Below are 17,737 nucleotides of genomic sequence, written 5' to 3'. Positions count from 1 at the left end.
GCATCCACTTGCATGATAGTTTATATACGAATGGGTGATCGATACATTGTATTCTGTCTCGGTATAGTCGGTGCAACACACACACACACACACACGGTAAACAATTATCTTCAGAAGATAATTAAAATATAGCCTATTCAATTAACATGGAGCATATGATAAGAAGAGCCGAGGATCGAGGCAGACCTGTCTGATCAAAAGTCGTGAGATAATCAAAAGACAGCTATAAATGCCGTCCAATTCCACAAATAATTGTAAGCATTATCGACATGTGATTATTATGTAATATTATGTATTTAAGTTTTACCTTTGAGAGTCTGTAGTAGTGGTTCTTTGGGTGCCATAATATTCTACTTCTGATCTGATCCTCGATCAGTTCGGTTGCTGCTGGAGGGGGTGGAGACGCACCTATATACTTCACCGCGTCACAGACACTTCCGTGTATATATAAGGGCTATATCAATAACCATTTAACATACCGGGACGCGATACAATTCCACACACAGACTAGCCATGCATTTCCACAGAGACACCACACCAGTGCATGAATCACTAATATCAGCCCGTCAGCGTTGCGATTATTTTCAGCTCTCCTCTCCTCCGGTCTGATCATCAGTATATGATAATGAAAACCCCAGGCCTTATGTCTGCCAATAAGGGCCCATCAAAATGTAATCTGTCTACTGCATTTCCATATTTGTTCAGCCAGCGATCCATTCCGAGTACTGTAGTACAATGGAGTCAGAAATGAGTTAAATGGTGGCCTCTGGCGACCTCTCCTGGAGTGCTCTTCAACTGCAGCACGACCACGGAAACAGCCGAACACAGTGGCGTCGGGCTGCTGGGCAGCAGCATAGCCTACTGTACATACATTAGCTACTGTACAGAGCGCGCACTCTGCAGTACAGTGGATGAAGCTGTGCGCCACCGATGCTGAAGGAGTAATTTACCAATAATACACAACCCTGGAGAAGACTTTAGAGAACGCTCTTAGTGCCTTACCGAAAGGATATCTGTTTTTACAAAGAGGTAAGACTTAATTTAAAACTTAATTGGCAGGCTTCACTAATAATAATTAGATCTACACTACATTGTCTTGGTATAAAGTTTAGGCTATACTTTGAAGTGGATGTGTCTCGGTTGGTGTTGGGTAAGGACAATGTTGTTTTTGTTTTTTTATCTTCTTGATAATTGTTAATAATAATTGTGCATGCTCTGTCTAGACTATAATGGTTCTTTACAGTTATAGAGTCTGAAACATTGCATGCAGAATGCCAGTACAATGAACTGCAGAGGGTGGAAATGAATGAATATACATTTCTCCCCAGCCATACCCACTAAATTAACAGATGTGACATTGATTTGCAAAAGCTCTCGTTTTGATATTTGCAAACATATATAGGCTCGCCTAATAGCCTATACTATAGACTCACTCTCTGCGTTGTGTACAGTCAGTCTACCATACAGTGCATGAACTCCCTAATCCCGGATTTTCTCTAGCCTAATCTGTACACCACAGTCACCACTCCTCCAACGGTTCTTTCTTTCTGTCCCAAGTTAGAAATTAGTCTCATACATCACAGGCAATATGTAAACACAAGCCTTTACGGGAGGTCTTTAGATGCTGTGGCCGTTATATCTATATTTTTGCTTTGCATTGTGGTATAGCCCCATCTCTCTTCAGATTATTGGCACAGCTCAGGCTGCATGTCACTTGCACTTGTGTCGGTTCAACCCCGTTAATCCCCCCCTCCCACCCCTCCCCTCACTGTATATGTTTCTTTTCCCTTTTTACCTCCTTTATGATGAATTCCTGTTCTGTTCTTTGGCTATATAGAAGTGTCTATTTGTACGTCTCTAAATGTTTTGATGAATTGAACAAGGTGGAACCTCTTGTAAACAAGTGTAATGCTTTATTGGGTCGTCCACTCACAGTTAACAGTCTTTGTATTGAGTTTGTGCTTGAAATGTACTGTAATTCTGCAAACTGTTAATAAATAAATCAATCAATCAATCAATCAAAAATCCCAGCGTTGTTTTGATCAGAACGTTTGATCAGAACTGGTTTAACTACACATGATGTTCTCAATGTGTGTGGTGGTGGTATAGGCTTCTAGACAGGAGGAATAGGATGTATTGCGTGTCCCCAGACATCAGTTATCCACATATAGGCTACTGTTAAACTCCCAATAAATTAAACGGTATGGATATAGTTATTATTATTAATAACTATATCCACTTACCGTATCCACATACCGTTTAATTTAAATTAAGTGGGCATTTTAATTGACAGTATTATACTTTTAATGGGTACATTTGACACTCTGCCAGAAGTCCTCAAACTCCTCAACATTTTGCTCTTGTTTCCTTTAGAAGTCACACACGCACACGAGCACGCACACACACACACACACACGCGCGCACGCACGCACACAGAGAGAGAGAGAGCAGAAAATCCATTGTACTGTACCACACATCAAAGTACTGTGCAGGGTGGGCTGCTGAATCAACAGCAATGTGCTCTGGGATGCTGCCTCAGATCTCCTTGGAATTAATCTCCAAATTCAAGGCCATCCCTTATTGCGATGTGTGTTTGTTGGCCCAAACAGAAAGAGAGTGTTTGTGTGTGCGTGTGCGCGTGTGGTAAATGGTGCATTTATATAGCACCTTTATCCAAGGCACTTCACATAGATTGTGCATTACATTCACCCATTCACACACACATTCATACACCGATGGCGACGGAAACCATGCAAGGCACCAACCGGCACATCAGGAGCAATTAGGGGTTCAGAGTCTTGCTCAAGGACACTTCGACACTGACTCTGGGGGAGCCCGGGTTCAAACTGGCAACCTTGTGGTTACCATCCAGCCACTCTACCCCTGAGCCAGCACCGCCCCGTGTGCGTGTGCGACTGTGCGTGTGTGTGCGTGTGCGACTGTGCGTGGGTGTGTGTGGTTGAGGAGGTCTAGTAGGCTACGTCACACTTTTCTTGTCTCAGGAGGGCATGGATTTAAACCTCTCTTTTGAACCATGGCATGCTTCCACTTTCCCCTCCTCCTCCTCCTCCCCAGCAGCTCAAGTCAGTGTTCACAGGCTAAGCCTTAATGATTCCTCTGTGTGATTTCATTGCAGAGTTGTGATAAAAGTTCCGCAGTGCTCTCTCGCTCTGTCTCTCTCTTACCCCCCACTCCACCCACACCACACCACCCACACACACACACACACACACACACACACACACACACACACACACACACACACACACACACACACACACACACACACACACACACACACACACACACACACACACACACACACACACACACACACGCGCACATTTTGCCGCCTCTCATAAATTACTGTTTTCTGCCCTCTCATCGATTCAGGCGTACTATAAGGAGTCCAGTCAGCTGCAGTTTGGGCCCAGCTCTGTCAGAACGGGTGCCAGCGTCCTAAAGCTTTTCATCACTGTATCTCAGAGTATTGCGCTCTCTCTCTCTCTCTCTCTACTCTCTCTCCCCCTCTATTCATTTATTGGCATGGCAAACGCATTTACATTGGTCTCTCTCTCTCTCTCTCTCTCTCTCTCTCTCTCTCTCTCTCTCTCTCTCTCCAGCTGCCAGCATGATGAAGGACTGCCTGCAGTTCCTCGTAGAGCCGGCTAAAAAGCTCAAGATCCGTCTCAAGGTACACAAAATAACGTACACGTATGCACTCAAATCACCACTTTGTGGGCTAATGTGCAGTTCCTATATACCCTTTTACCCACCATAAGGTGACGATTGCTTTGCTTGAAGTCCAAACTTCAAACAATGTGATCACGAAGTTCAAGCAATTAGTATTTTATATTCCTTTTTTTCCAGGAGTCTCGTAAGAAAGTGAGGCATGAGAAGAAACAAGCCTTAGTAGAGAGTCAGTTATTCATAATGGAACTGGCCCGAGAACTCAACAAACTGTGCCAGGTAATCTCTCCTCTCTCTCTCTCTCTCTCTCTCTCTCTCTCTCTCTCTCTCTCTCTCTCTCTGGTCCCATTTATTATCTAACTATAATATGTATTCATATGTCTCTCTCTCCCTTTCGATCAACGGCCCTCTGTCATCATAGAGATCAAATGTCCTCTGTCATATTTGGACCAGTGAGGATACATGGCCTCCCAGTGTGTGTCGGGACTTCATAGTGGAATGGTCTGCAGTGCTAGAGAGAAGAATACAGGTACCCGCCCTATCTGTCGCTGCATGGGAAACATAACATAACATTCAAAATGTATGGTACTGCTGAGCTAGAGAGAAGAATACAGCTCCCAACCCTTCACCACACTGCATTGAAAATGAACCCTTTACCATTGATTCAATGCAAACCCATGGGAAATAATGTGGTTACGTTAGCATGGAGCTGTGCGGTGGAAAGTAACTGAGTACATTTACTCAAGTACTGTACTTAAGTACAATTGTGAGTTATGTTTGCTTTACTGGAGTATGTCAAAATGTCAACACTTGTACTTCCAGTCACTCCACTCCACTCTCAGAGGCAAATATTGTACTTTTGACTTTGTAGTTACTTTGTAGATTTTGATTAATATTACAAAACAAACCTATTTAAACTTTGTCTATATAAAGATTTTTTTAAATACATTTTAGGCATATGATAACGTGTGAAATGGGACGTTCTGCCTAATGACTACTTTTACTTACTACTTTAAGTACATTTTCGTGCCAATACTTTTGTACTTTTACATAAGTACATTTTGATTATCACAGACTTTCACTTGTAACAGAGTGTTTCTGCATGACAGTATTGATACCTTTTGATACTTTTACGCACATAGTACTTTTTAGTTATCACTAGGATTTTGCTGTGTATTGACACAAGGTTGTGTCGAAGTGTCTGTCACTGAACAAGATACTTAACCCCTATCAGCATTCAACTGGGTGAAGCTGAAAACTGAATTTTTCCCCACAGGAACAAAAAAAAAGAAGTGTTGTGTGACCGATGTGTTGCGGTTCTTCTCCGTGCAGACTAGGACCATCCCAACAGAGTATTATTATGAGAGACCAGAGAAGAAAGACTGGAAGGGTCACCTCCTCTGCATGCTGGAGTCAGGGGGAGAGTACGACATGGGGCCCCACAAACGAGTCATCATGGACTGGGTGCGAGACATGAAGAGTAGGCCTGAGGTATGTGACTGTGTGTCAGCCCTGGCTCATGTGCAGGAGTAGTGTAATGAAGTACAATGTCGTTCTGGGAGGATCTACTTTAGTAGAGTTATTCACCATGATTTTTACTTCACTGCATAAAAAAGACACTTTTATTCCACTACATTAACATTGGAAAGCATTTTGTACTTTCACTTTTTATACCTTTTATACTTTTTTAACACCAGATACCTTTGATACTTGAGTACATGTATGTGAGCTACTTCAAGACTTTTTGACTCAAAAGATATCTTTACTTTTAGTCAAGCATGGCTTTGATATATGTCATCCACCACTGGGTTGCGTCTTGCGTGTGACCTCATGGTTCGAGTCACCTGGGCGATTAAGGACTGTCCAGCTGACCCAGTTTCCTCCGCATGCATCTGATTAGAGTGATTAATCCAAACCCCGCCCCCTCTATACAATGTCTCCTACTGTACGTGTGATGTGTGGAACAGCCCACAACAACGGACAGATACTTACAAATGTGGTGTCAATGTCAATTCATAAATGTAGCTCTATTGTAAAATTGTCACCGTCGGGCTGAAAATCTTGTACAGTATGTCCAAAAACTGATACTAAAACGGAGAGGAAAAAGAACCTGTGTTGCAATATGTGTCCCAAGCTCTTGTCAGCAACCACATGAGGTAACACTTCACCTAAATGTCGGGTCTATAATGCATTATAATCACACTTATACATCTGATAATCACACCTTTAAGCCTTCATAACACCCATAACACATTATTAATGTTTATAACAAGGTTTATGAAGAATTACAAGTGCTGGTCAATGGTCAGGTGACAGGTCATATAATGCAATACAAGCCCATTACCTTACAACTACCAGAACTTAGTCCGTTAAAAACTAAGTGTCTTTGTTATAAGTTGTTATACATAATTATAAACATGTATAACTAGTGTGATTATAAGGCATATGCATGCATGCATTATTTTATTTTTTATTATTTTTTATTTCTCTTCTTGTTTCCACCCATATAGCCCAGTATCTGGCCTGGGGAGCCTGTGCTGATGATGCTGGATGACCTGGAGTTCCAGTGGAAGAGGGGTCGTCTGCCCAACATGCTCCCAGCCATGGAGCTTGTCATGCTGGCCATTCTGAACTCTGTCAGCCCTGACCAGGTGTGGCTGCCTCTCCGGCTTCATGTGTCATGCTTTGGTGCACTTTTTTTTAGGGCTTTCTACTGCAGTGGTCCTCGAGCGCTTTAATTTCAAGGACCCCCCCCCCCCCCAAGTTTGAAATGCATTAGGCCACGGACCCCCCCAGAACTCTGTCATGATTTAGTACAACTGGCGGACCCAAATGCAGAAACAACACAGCATCAAAGTCCAAGGGTGTTTATTGTGTTCGAGGGGAGCAGGCTGAGGCTGGTAATAGTCACTGTAGAACAGGAGAAAGGAATAAGTCACAAGGAGTACAAACCACAGGTTTCAAGAAAGACTAACTGGGGCCACTAGGAATAACTAGAACTGAATTCAGTAGCTGGCAAGAAACATTAACACACGAAAGGTTGAGAAACGATCTGACATTGCGTGGTGAGAAGACCAGGGCTTGACTTGGAGGTGATGAGCTGATGCCAGGCAGGTGAGGTAGATGAGCTGATGCCAGGCAGGTGAGGTAGATGAGGGAACTGGTAAGATGTGTGCCAAGCTGGAAGTGGAAGCTGGAGTCATGCCTGGCAAGCCCACACACACTCACAATGACAGACACCACAAGGACACAGCCAGAGACTGTGACAAACTCTGACAGTGTCCAAATGGAAAATATGTCCACTGTTGATGAAAATAATAGAACATAATATATCAGTAAAATGTCATACCTATCATATTCATGATGTTTTCACTAGTTCCTATTTAATGCCAGCTTTCTATTAATGTTTGTAAATTGTGTGTGTGTGTGTGTGTGTGTGTGTGTGTGTGTGTGTGTGTGTGTGTGTGTGTGTGTGTGTGTGCGTGCGTGCGTGCGTGCGTGCGTGCGTGCGTGCGTGCGTGCGTGCGTGCGTGCGTGCGTGCGTGCGTGCGTGCGTGTGTGCGCGTGTGTGTGCGTGTGTGTAGGAGGATGTGACCAAACAATGGCTGATTAGGAAGCAGAAGAGCCAGAGGATTGGTAGGTGGATTTGTTATTTTTTGCAATTTTGTTATTTTGAAACGAGATTTCTTTCCTTTGCGTTTGACAAAACATCCCATGAGAATGTATTTGTAAACAAGTTACAAGGGCTGTGGTCACAGCCTTGCAGAAAATGTGTGAAATTGGAATCGATTATATAACAGAATGTCGTTCTGGTGCTGGATTTAAGAGCCATCAGCAGTTTCAACGTCAATCAACGGGTAAATGACTCAGCCGCCCCCCTGTAGTGGTAGCACAACAAACCTGATGAGTCTCTCCATTCACATCCAATTAGTATCGATGCCTGATTAATGAATAGTGCTGGTGAAGGAACATGTTGTAGATGGAATGTTATGTATGATCGATGAAACGGTCCTCACGGCTCCTTTGTAACCACAGTGTTCACTTGTTCTTTCAGACGCAGCCCGCTACATCCCACACAGTGGTAAGACAAGAAACTGGCTTAGATTCAAGAACATGAAAATGCAAATTCTTTGGGTGAATTCTTGAGTTGTACAAAATGCTCCTCTCCATTTCCTTTACAGTATGGAACTGGATCTGTGATGCTGCAGGTATTAAAACTGTAATCAATATGCATCCATTCATTGATAACATAGTCAACCACTTAAAGCTGCTATAAGCAATACTATGTCAAAATTGACATAGTAAAAAAATTGACAGCCAGCAATGGATAGAACGCTCCCAAAAGAAATGTAGTCTCTGTGGCACATCTAGGGGCCGCAATCTGCATTCAAAGATTTTCCTAGAAGCTTTGTCATTGGTCGATTTGCCTGTCTACTTCCTGATTGGTTAGTCATTGCAACCGTGTTTTATTTTGACCAATGACAAAGCTTCTAGGAACATCTTTGAATGCGGCCCTAGATGTGTCACAGCGACTACATTGTTTTGGGCGTGTTCTACCCATTGCTGGCTGTCTGAATACCAAAAAAAAGAAGAAAAGGTCATTAAAATGTTGACATATTATTGCTTATAGCAGCTTTAAAGTCTATAATACTTCAGTCAACCAGGGATCTACAAGTATAGATTTTAAACGTTTCCATCTTGATCTACAAAATGCACAGAGGAAGTCACCCTGGACGCAGACACAGCCAACGCAGGCCTCGTCGTCTCCAGCGACGAGAAGCGCATGCGCTGCGGCCTGGAGCGCCAAGACCTGCCCAAGAGCCCGCGGCGCTTCGACGGCTGGTGGTGCGCCATGGGAAACGAGGGCTACGCCTCCGGACGCCACTACTGGGAGGTGGAGGTCGGGGTGCGGGACTGGCGGCTGGGCGTGGCCACGGAGTCCGCCCTCCGGAAGGGCTACCGCTCCCTCAACACGGACTCGGGCTACCTGACCCTGCGCCTGGAGAGGGCCGCGGAGTTCAAGGCCCTGACGGTGCCCGCCACCGCGCTGCCCCTGAACCTGGCGCCCAGGAAGGTGGGCGTGTACCTGGACTACGAGCAGGGCCAGCTGTCCTTCTACGACGTGGAGAAGCGCGCTCACCTCTACACCTACAACGAGACGTTCGCCGAGAAACTGTACCCGGTGTTCGGAACCGTGGAGGTGGTCAAAGACCTGGTGATCAGGCCTGCGGACGCCAGAGAGCCCTGCCTTTGCCCCAAGTCCAGGTCCTGCCTGTGGAACTGAACTGTTCTCCCTTTACACATCGCAGTGGTTCTCAACCTGTGGGTCGATCGGCCACATTATCTGTTATGTTTTTTTGGGAGGGTCCCCCACATGACTTGGGAGGGGGGGGATAGTGAAGTGACAATTTAAGGACTTTTAATGCCTCAAAAAAGGGAAAGGAAAAAGACCATTTAACTGCATCAAAAGTAATCAACAAACTATTTAACTAAAATGTAAAAAGAGGCCGAAAAAATTATTGAATATAGCAGATCTACAAGCTCACAATGCCCCAACTCCTACAAAGTGCTTGTCAGGGTGGGGGGGCTCCCCCGTTCAAATAGGATTATTTTGGGGGGTTCACGGCCTGATATGGTTGAGAACCACTGACACAGTGTAATAGGTCTTATCCTCAGGAGCTCAGTGGGTTCATGGTTTTTGTTCTAATAATCCACTGCTGGAGTCATGGTGAGTTTGATCATCTTTTGTGTTGATGCTGGGCTATATTATCTACAATGCTCTCCTCGCGGGTTCCCTTGTGAAACTAGGAGAAAACAATCACATCACACTTTCTCTTATGTTGCCTTCATGGGTATAGAATAGATGAGTGCTATATTTTTTGTTCTAAAGGTGAATATAGGGTTTTGTTTTATTAAGTTTTTGTTCTGATGTTTTCGAGATTCAAAACACAAATGAACCTATGATATGGAAATGCCCTTGCACCAAAAACTAACACAAGCTAGCGATGACTTGAAATAGTTTAATTACAGACACGTAGCTCTGCACTGAGTCCAGTTTTTAAAATCATGCTTTTTGGGTGATTTAGTGAGTCCAACAGCCACTTGTAATGTCTACAATGCAAGTGTTTTCCGAAAGGCGTCCAGCATAGTATCTTACCTAAATTGGATTGTTTTTTACTTAGACTGATGCAGCCACTGTGCAGCTGTATAGGAAAATATAAATGTGGGACTAGGTCTCGTTTTGGCAGATACTGGATGATCCCGGGGGCCACAAAAAGAACCGCTGAGACATCCGTTAAACACATTTATGCATGCACTAATTCTAAATCTATAACTTATTTTTACTTATTGCCTACTGATTTCATGGAGTTATCGATAATTAGTAAAACATCTACGTGTGCCTGGTCCCCAGCCCTTGAAGGATGCGAACAGTTAAATGAAAAGCTTCTCTGCGCTTAATTGATGGAGAACACGCACGCGCACATGCGCGCGCACACACACAAACATGCGCGCGCACACACACACACACACACACACACACACACACACACACACACACACACACACACACACACACAGACACACACACACACACACACACACACGGAGGGAAAAACTTAATTAAGTCTGTTCTTCTCTCTGGCTTAAGCTTGCTGCAAGTATTTGCATCAGTCAGTAGCATATTATTGGGAACCTGCATTCAATCATGATAATGTAATATTGTAAAATGCAATGCTTTTTCTCTTTTTCAAAAATCAATAAATTACCAAAACCGTAATGCCAGTGGTTTCTGCCTTGCTTGGTATGAAGCTCACCCAGAGATAAATGCACCATTTTGACAACAATAATTTTGGATCTTTATTAAGGGCAATACAACTGACATACCAGGTAAAACGAATTTAAGACAATGTGAAAAGGGCATTGTTTGTTAAATGGAGTAACCTATGTATAATTTTGATCACAAGTACAGATATACTTTTCTGTTTGTTTGTGGAGCATTTGATCCAGTTTTTCCCCCACAGAAATAAATCCTGTCACTGCACGTTTGACTAAATGTAAAGCCTCTTTACAACATTGAGTCAAAATACAATATGAATAGAATGCTACATGAAAAACAATATCATGTTTCTGTCTCAAAACACAGTTTCTCATATATATATATATATATATATATATATCTCTGGACCTTATCTTTTGATCTATATAAAGACAAAACAACAAAAAACAACATAAGAAATATATTTGAAACATATTACATTCACACAACACAAGTATAGGCTATGAACACATTCAAACATAGTTTGAATTGGAATGCAACATATTTGACATTTTGAAGTGGAACCCAACAATTTGGAAGCGGAACGCAACAAATCTTGGAAGTGAAACGGAATTCATTTTTAGGTGGAACACATTTTGGATGTGGAATGCAACACATTTGAAGTGGAACGTAGCAAAATGAACACAACATTTTGGAAATGGAATGCAACAAATTTGAAGGGTATTAACGTGTGTAACATGTTTGAAGTGGAACGTAAAACATGGAGATATGCGATGTTGAAAGAGGGAATGCCGTGACACCCCCCTAAAACTAAGTACACCTAAAACATGATCATCGGGTACTATGATTATATTGATGATATGGATGATATTGTGATGTAACTATATCTGGTGAATTTCGATCCTTTTGACTCAAAGGCTTTCAGGAAGAAACCAAAAATACACAAGGAAGACATATTTCAATATTCCAACCACACCTGGGGGTCTATTAGAGTAACTCCATAGACACATACAAAACAGAAAATGTGAAAAAAAAATTACGGCACTCCATCTTAAAATGATTGGCTGTTACTCACTGATCAGTGTATATTCTCATTGTATGCCTTTTTTTTTATTGCAGTAAGAAATAAGAAAACGATGAAGCATTTCAAGCACAAACGTTCAATGCCATGTCTGTCTGGCTTCAATTCTGAGCCTGCTTATGTGAAAATCTGAAGCATTAAATAGGCCCACTTTCATATAATACAAATCTATGAACAACGATCCCTATATAAACAAAACACATAACTTCTGTATGAATCAAACCTAGATCATCTTTGAGGCATGCTTTTGAGTCATACCATTCGTTTGGAGCCACAATGTATGTGCATTTAACCTCTGCATGCCCTTGAACAAAATGTCGCCTATCTCTCTCTCTCTCTCACTCACACACATCTATATGGTAAATACTCTTTGGTTCAACTATCTTGCCAATGGGTGGATCTCAACATTCTGAGGTGGCTTACTCCCTTTTCCTCACCTCACCTAATTCATCCACAAAGGTCTTCTTAAGCACTTACATTTTTATATACAATACTTTGTTGATCAGGGTCCGCCAGGAGTCTATCTATACGTGGCCCCCTCCTTTGTTTCCCGTACATCTCCGTGAAAATAGCTGATCTACAAGCTCACACTGTCACAAAACACACAACGCATGTGAGCTTACAGATTGGCTATTTTATCGTTCGCCAGTTATGACAAAATAGGATTCATGTGGTCAAGCCAGATTGACAGGTACACAACTTCTCACATGAAGCAGTGGTTCTCAAACCTTTTCATGCCAAGGACCCCCAAATGAATATGTATTTGGTCGTGGACGTGGACCCCCATCTGAGAATATGTTGTGCCAGGGACGCACGCCCCTACAAGTTTTGTGTTGTTAAAATGTTTCAAAAAAATATTCCAAAACCTTTATCAAGATCTAAGGTTAAAACTGATTGAACTGATGCTATATTAACTCATTTTGCTGGGGACCCCTGGAAGCCCCTCAAGGACCCCTGGGGGTCCCCCATAAAAAGCATGCAGTACACCTGTTCCTCGGGTGTACTGGTGGAGAATACCAGACGAGGGGAGGAGGTCACTTTGGATTACTGAAGCACAGATTACTTGTCCCGTCTTGGTTTAAGAGGCTCAAGATGTTTTACCACATAGTGACCAACAGAGGGAGCGGACGTATAATACACAAACGTTTGATTTTCGGGTAGCGAATATGCAGTCTAAAAAGGAGCAGCAAACGGTATTCCCATGGGAAAAAAAGAGAGGAATGCAAATGTTGAAACGAACCTCAGGTTATAGCACGTTGGGCAGCGGCTGCACATTTGTAACAGACTTGAGAGTCAAGCAGCCTTCTCTCTCTCTGTATTTCTCACAGGAGATGCCGGAACTCTTTTCCCTTGCAGAATCTCACTCGCACAGACGTATTAAAGCTTGCATATTTCTTCTGCGAATTCTCTCCACGCTTTACGCAGAGACTCTTGCAAGTGCAGGGTTCCTCGCCACCGGTGGAATGTTTGATGCCATAATGTGTCTTGGATAATAGTTAAATAAGTGTTGACCTTTTAGGCTTCGTAGAACCTCTCTACCTTCTTTGTGACAGTAGTGCCCCCCACCACATTCCTCTGAACCACCTCTTTGGTGATGTGGCGCGTCACCATGCCACTGGTCTCTGTGTGCTGTGTAGTCATCATCATTCCATCTCCCGATGTGTGCTGTGTAGTCGTCATCATTCCATCTCCTGTGTGCTGTGTCATCATTCCATCTCCTGCAGGGAAAGAGGACAGTGTTATTGTGTGTTGCTTGCAGTGGTGGAAAGTAAATGTACTTGAGTACTTTGAGTATCTGTACTTTATGAATATGAATATAGTGAAAATAGCAGATCTACAAGTTTACAACACAGTCGACGCATTGTGAACTTTTCACCAAACATGCCCAGAATAGGGTTCACTGGGATTCATGTGGTTAAGATGAGTATCATTAATGTTCTGGTAAGTGATATCAGCAAAATCCAAAGTCTGAAGGCCTCTGCATTGAACCCATCCTAAATGTTAGGAGCAGTGGGCGTCATCATTAATAATGAATTTGATTTGTATTGCACTTTTCATTCACAGGGAATGCCAGCCTGCTAAATGGTTAAAAACATATAATCAATCATAGAAGGTTAAAATGGTAAATGGTAAATGGTGCATTTATATAGCGCCTTTATCTAAGGCGCTTTACATTAGTGCATTACATTCACCCATTCACACACACATTCATACACCGATTGCGGCAGAAGCCATGCAAGGTACCAACCAGCACATCGGGAGCAATTTGGGGTTCAGTGTCTTGCCCAAGGACACTTCGACATGTAGACAGGAGGAGCCGGGATTCTAACTGCCGCCGACCCACGGATCATTGGACGACCTGCTCTGCCTCCTGAGCCACAGGGTTATACAAATTGTATGTAATTGTGTATTACTGTACCTGAGAAGTAGGGGTCATTGAACATAGTGTGGGAGACATTGGTGCGCGTGGTGACCTCTGTGGGCAGCTGGAAAACATCTCTCCTCTGAGCCATTGACTGACTGCTGCTGCTGGTGACCTCTGTGGGCAGCTGGAAAACATCTCTCCTCTGAGCCATGGACTGACTGCTGCTGCTGAACTGAGAAACGGCGCCTACACAGAAGACGGAATGAAAACAGAGAAGTTAGCGTATAGAACGTTTATTTTTATTTTTATCCCACGATTTTGTAACCCATTTTTCACCCCAGTGTCAATTATCTAATGTGATCCTGGGCTCTACACACCCTCCGCCAACCTGGGGAGAGCAACGGACTTGAACTCATGCTTCCTTCATGCATGGGTGTCCAAGTTGCTCCTTTACACCTGACAGGGGGGAGTTTCCCTGGTTTGGATGTAGCGCGTGGAAGGAACACGTTATTCCAACCAGTTCCTTTCCCCTCCATCAGGCGCCCCGGCTGGCCAGGGGGAGGCAGTTTAGAACGTTTGATGATACCAAGTATTTTTTACATTCCCCTTACAACTATAAAATATATATTTCATGGGCTTTGAAACATGGCCCCAAAAAATGGCCAAAAGAATATTTTCATATCATTGCTTTTGTATTGTTTAGATTAGAGCTTCATGCATGTGCTTATTGTAATTGGATGTTTTAGGTAGATATTTTGTATAGAAAGGCCTAGCCATGGACAGGGGTAAATAAGCCTTGGCTATAAACCCCACATACAATGCATCTTTTTAAAAACTTGATACATTGTTTTTCCCTATTGTCTGACTATATAAGGTTGAGGAGGCAGAGACAGAGAAATCTTGTGGTATCTTTACTGAAACATTGGTGTGGAGTTGTGTGTGTGTGGTTGGTTCTGGGACGCACACAAGCGGAGGGTGCAGAAAGGTGGTAGAAAAGTGGAGGTTTAGGTTTGGGAGACGTACTTAGTTTAGACAGTACTTGGTTTAGACTAGTCATTGGTTAGACCAGTCATTAGTCCTACAACTACAACCTATCTCAAACCCTCACCCTAACCCTAACCACGGGGCAGCACACCTAAACCTAACCTTAACCCATGTCTAACCAATGACTAGTCTAAACTAAGTATGCACCCGTTGGTGGACAGGCAACAGTGGTTTGGGGATCTGGGCATGAGGAAATGAGTGCAGCTAGGCCACTTATATAGCCTCCCACACCTGTGTGTGGCCAGCGAACAACCTGCCATTCAATCAGGCTTGATTGGATTGATTGGGTGTTGGTGCCTCTCCATGAGCCTTTTGACAGTATAGTTTGGGCACTTTTTTCCCCCCTTACCTCCATCCTGAGACTCTATGGTAATGATTCCCTCCCTCTCAGGTCCAAAGCCCTGTGTGGTTCTGGCCTGGACCTTGAACTTGTAGGGCACGTTCTCATTCAGGTCCGGTACCGTCAGACTGGTCTCTGCGGTGTCCCCGCTCACCTGGAAGGAACGCACTTCTCCTGGGGGAGAAACACAGGAAATGATGGTCATGTAATGCTTCCCTACTATCACAGTGACATGAAGTCTTTAGTTTTTTCATTCACGGTATATTTTTTTAAAGATATTGTTTTGGCGTTTTTTTGCTTTTATTGATGGGGTACAGTAATTAGACAGGAAAGGGGGAGAGGGACATGGCAGGGGCCGACCAAGGGGCCAGTGAGGCTTTCCAACGTTGAAGCACTGGGCCCTAGCGGTAAGAGGAGGGACTGCAGGCGAACCCGTGGAAGTATGACGAGGAAACCCTGTGCAGCTGGGCTTTAACGCTGAGCGCGTTTGCACCAAATTTTGGTGCCCAAATCGAAAAAAGGCGGAAGTAGACGGTCCTTCCGGGTGCTTCAAAACGCCACTGAGCAACTTCCACTGACATGAATAGCGGGGGGGCGGAGCTTCGTGCCAGATCAGTCTCTATCCTTTTATATACTCTATGGGGCCGACGGGCTCGGGACTCGAACCCGCGGCACGCCGTCAGGCTGGATTGCCGGCCTAGGTGCCTGGACCGCTCAGCCGCGGCCAAGGCCCATTCAAGGTATTTTTGTCAGGAGAATCCTAACCTACAGTATATCCTCTCGGTTTGCCTATGAGGACCTTTGCCTAGTCCTGATAGGCTGGCTCGTCTCTAGGCTACCAGACACGCTGCCGCCTAAGCCAATGGGATTGCATGAAGTAACAAAAGCATGTCGAAAACGAACGCAAACAACGGACGCGAGGTTGTCACAGAGAAACATACACGTAAAATGTTCTTTTAATATCAACAACAATAAAAGAAAAAACTGAGGGACAGATGCACACCTGACAAATATGACTATGTCATCATTTCTTGTTTTATTTGTACTTGGAAATATTAAAAAAGACAAAGATAAGTTCCTCCTCACCTCCACCATGAAGCTGTTCACAGGTGACCACATAGCCCAGGATGTCCCCGTTGGGTTTGCGAGGTTTGTCCCAGCTCAGCTGCAGGGCCTCTGGGCTCAGGGCTGTGAACACCAGCGGTCCCGGAGCACTGGGGGTGCTCAGGGTGAATGGAGAACCTAGCAATACATCACCAAGAACCGGAAATAAGGAAAAGCAAATGCTATAATAGATTTGAGTGTATGTATGTTGATAATGATAAGAGCGCAAATATGAACACGGTAAGACACACGCTACGCTCTTCTCTTATGTTCTTTTGATTTAATTTAAAACCTTCGATGCAACATTAATTTAATTTATATATTTTGTATTTAGGTCAAGGCCATAAATAAGCCCTCGGGGTTTCTTACCTATCCACACACAAAGTGTAATTGTGATTTTATTATTTTATCTAATTTCCTTGTGTCTTTTAAATTGTGTAAAACACAATAAAAAAAAATGTAAACGAGAGAAATGTCAAAATGAAGAATACTGTGTCTTTTGGTAAATGGTAAAGCACCCTGATCTGTGTGTACAGTGTTCTGACATGAGGAGCCAGATACATGTCCAGCAGAAGGTTGTCCTTCATCTCATCCAGCAGTTTGAGACACGGGGCGTACTTGGACTCGTAGAATGACAGAAAAGTGCGATAAATGCACAACAACGGACGGCGTGCATACCTGGCATGGGGCTGAGTGGACTGTTGGGGTCCACGGCAGACTCGATGGTAATGACCCCCTCTCTCTCCGGGCCCCAGCCCTCCTGGCTCTGACCCTTGACCTTGAACAAGTAGGAGTGGTTGGGCAGCAGATCCTGGACAATCACAGAGTTCTCCGCTGGGCTGGTCACGTTGATACGTTTCACCTCCCCTGGAAAGGAGAGGAAACGGTGGGTTCAACATAGATATATATATTAAAAGATGCCTCATTCGCCGCTGCAGTTCGTTTGAGCTATGTGTATCGTCTGGGGGGGAGGGGGGGGGGGGGTGTGGCAGCCATGCTGCCACTCAAGTGACTACTGGCCAATCACAGCGCGTCTTTTCCCGGACTTGTCAGACCCGAACGTCCATTCTGTGATGCACGCAGTCTCGTGTTGCCAGACTGTTGCCTCTCGCAATAGTTGTCAAGCTACGCGAGACCAATGAAGCACAAACGTGGAAGCTTGCCCTCCCTTTTGCAGATACACCCCAGCGCCGGAAGAGGCGTCTATACCTTTCTATGTCTATGGTGTTCAGTAGTGGTTAAAATATCCTGGCGTGAATTTCCACATCAAAGATGCGAACATAATCCATTTCCAATGGATGAAGCCTTGGCCTGGAAGAGAGGTCATCAGGTGGT

The 17,737-nt window shown here is 43.9% G+C and overlaps 2 protein-coding genes across 2 annotated transcripts in view; one reads left to right on the top strand and one right to left on the bottom strand.

Annotated features, from left to right (window-relative positions):
* Positions 1 to 923: 923 nt before the first annotated feature.
* LOC306915476 (butyrophilin subfamily 2 member A2) lies at positions 924 to 8,999 on the top strand. Its single transcript, XM_079492816.1, has 10 exons — positions 924 to 1,029; positions 3,624 to 3,694; positions 3,871 to 3,969; positions 4,112 to 4,219; positions 5,023 to 5,181; positions 6,201 to 6,341; positions 7,275 to 7,326; positions 7,745 to 7,771; positions 7,872 to 7,898; positions 8,409 to 8,999. Exons 2-10 carry the CDS (start codon positions 3,632 to 3,634, stop codon positions 8,972 to 8,974), a joined length of 1,242 nt encoding a protein of 413 aa, XP_079348942.1. The 5' UTR covers positions 924 to 1,029; positions 3,624 to 3,631; the 3' UTR covers positions 8,975 to 8,999.
* A 1,531-nt stretch (positions 9,000 to 10,530) lies between these two features.
* itgb4 (integrin, beta 4) overlaps positions 10,531 to 17,737 on the bottom strand; it is a 60,125-nt gene continuing 52,918 nt past the window's right edge. Inside the window, exons 38-42 of the mRNA XM_079492821.1 lie at positions 17,081 to 17,269; positions 16,385 to 16,540; positions 15,308 to 15,472; positions 13,969 to 14,160; positions 10,531 to 13,267 (exon numbers count right to left, since the gene is read on the bottom strand). Coding sequence (XP_079348947.1) covers positions 13,065 to 13,267; positions 13,969 to 14,160; positions 15,308 to 15,472; positions 16,385 to 16,540; positions 17,081 to 17,269 — 905 coding nt within the window. The 3' untranslated portion in view covers positions 10,531 to 13,064. The remainder of the gene's footprint in view (positions 13,268 to 13,968; positions 14,161 to 15,307; positions 15,473 to 16,384; positions 16,541 to 17,080; positions 17,270 to 17,737) is intronic.

The sequence above is a fragment of the Electrona antarctica genome (genome assembly GCF_951216825.1).
Source record: "Electrona antarctica genome assembly, chromosome: 22".
NCBI lineage: Eukaryota > Metazoa > Chordata > Actinopteri > Myctophiformes > Myctophidae > Electrona > Electrona antarctica.
This window is presented reverse-complemented; position numbering and strand designations above follow the sequence as displayed.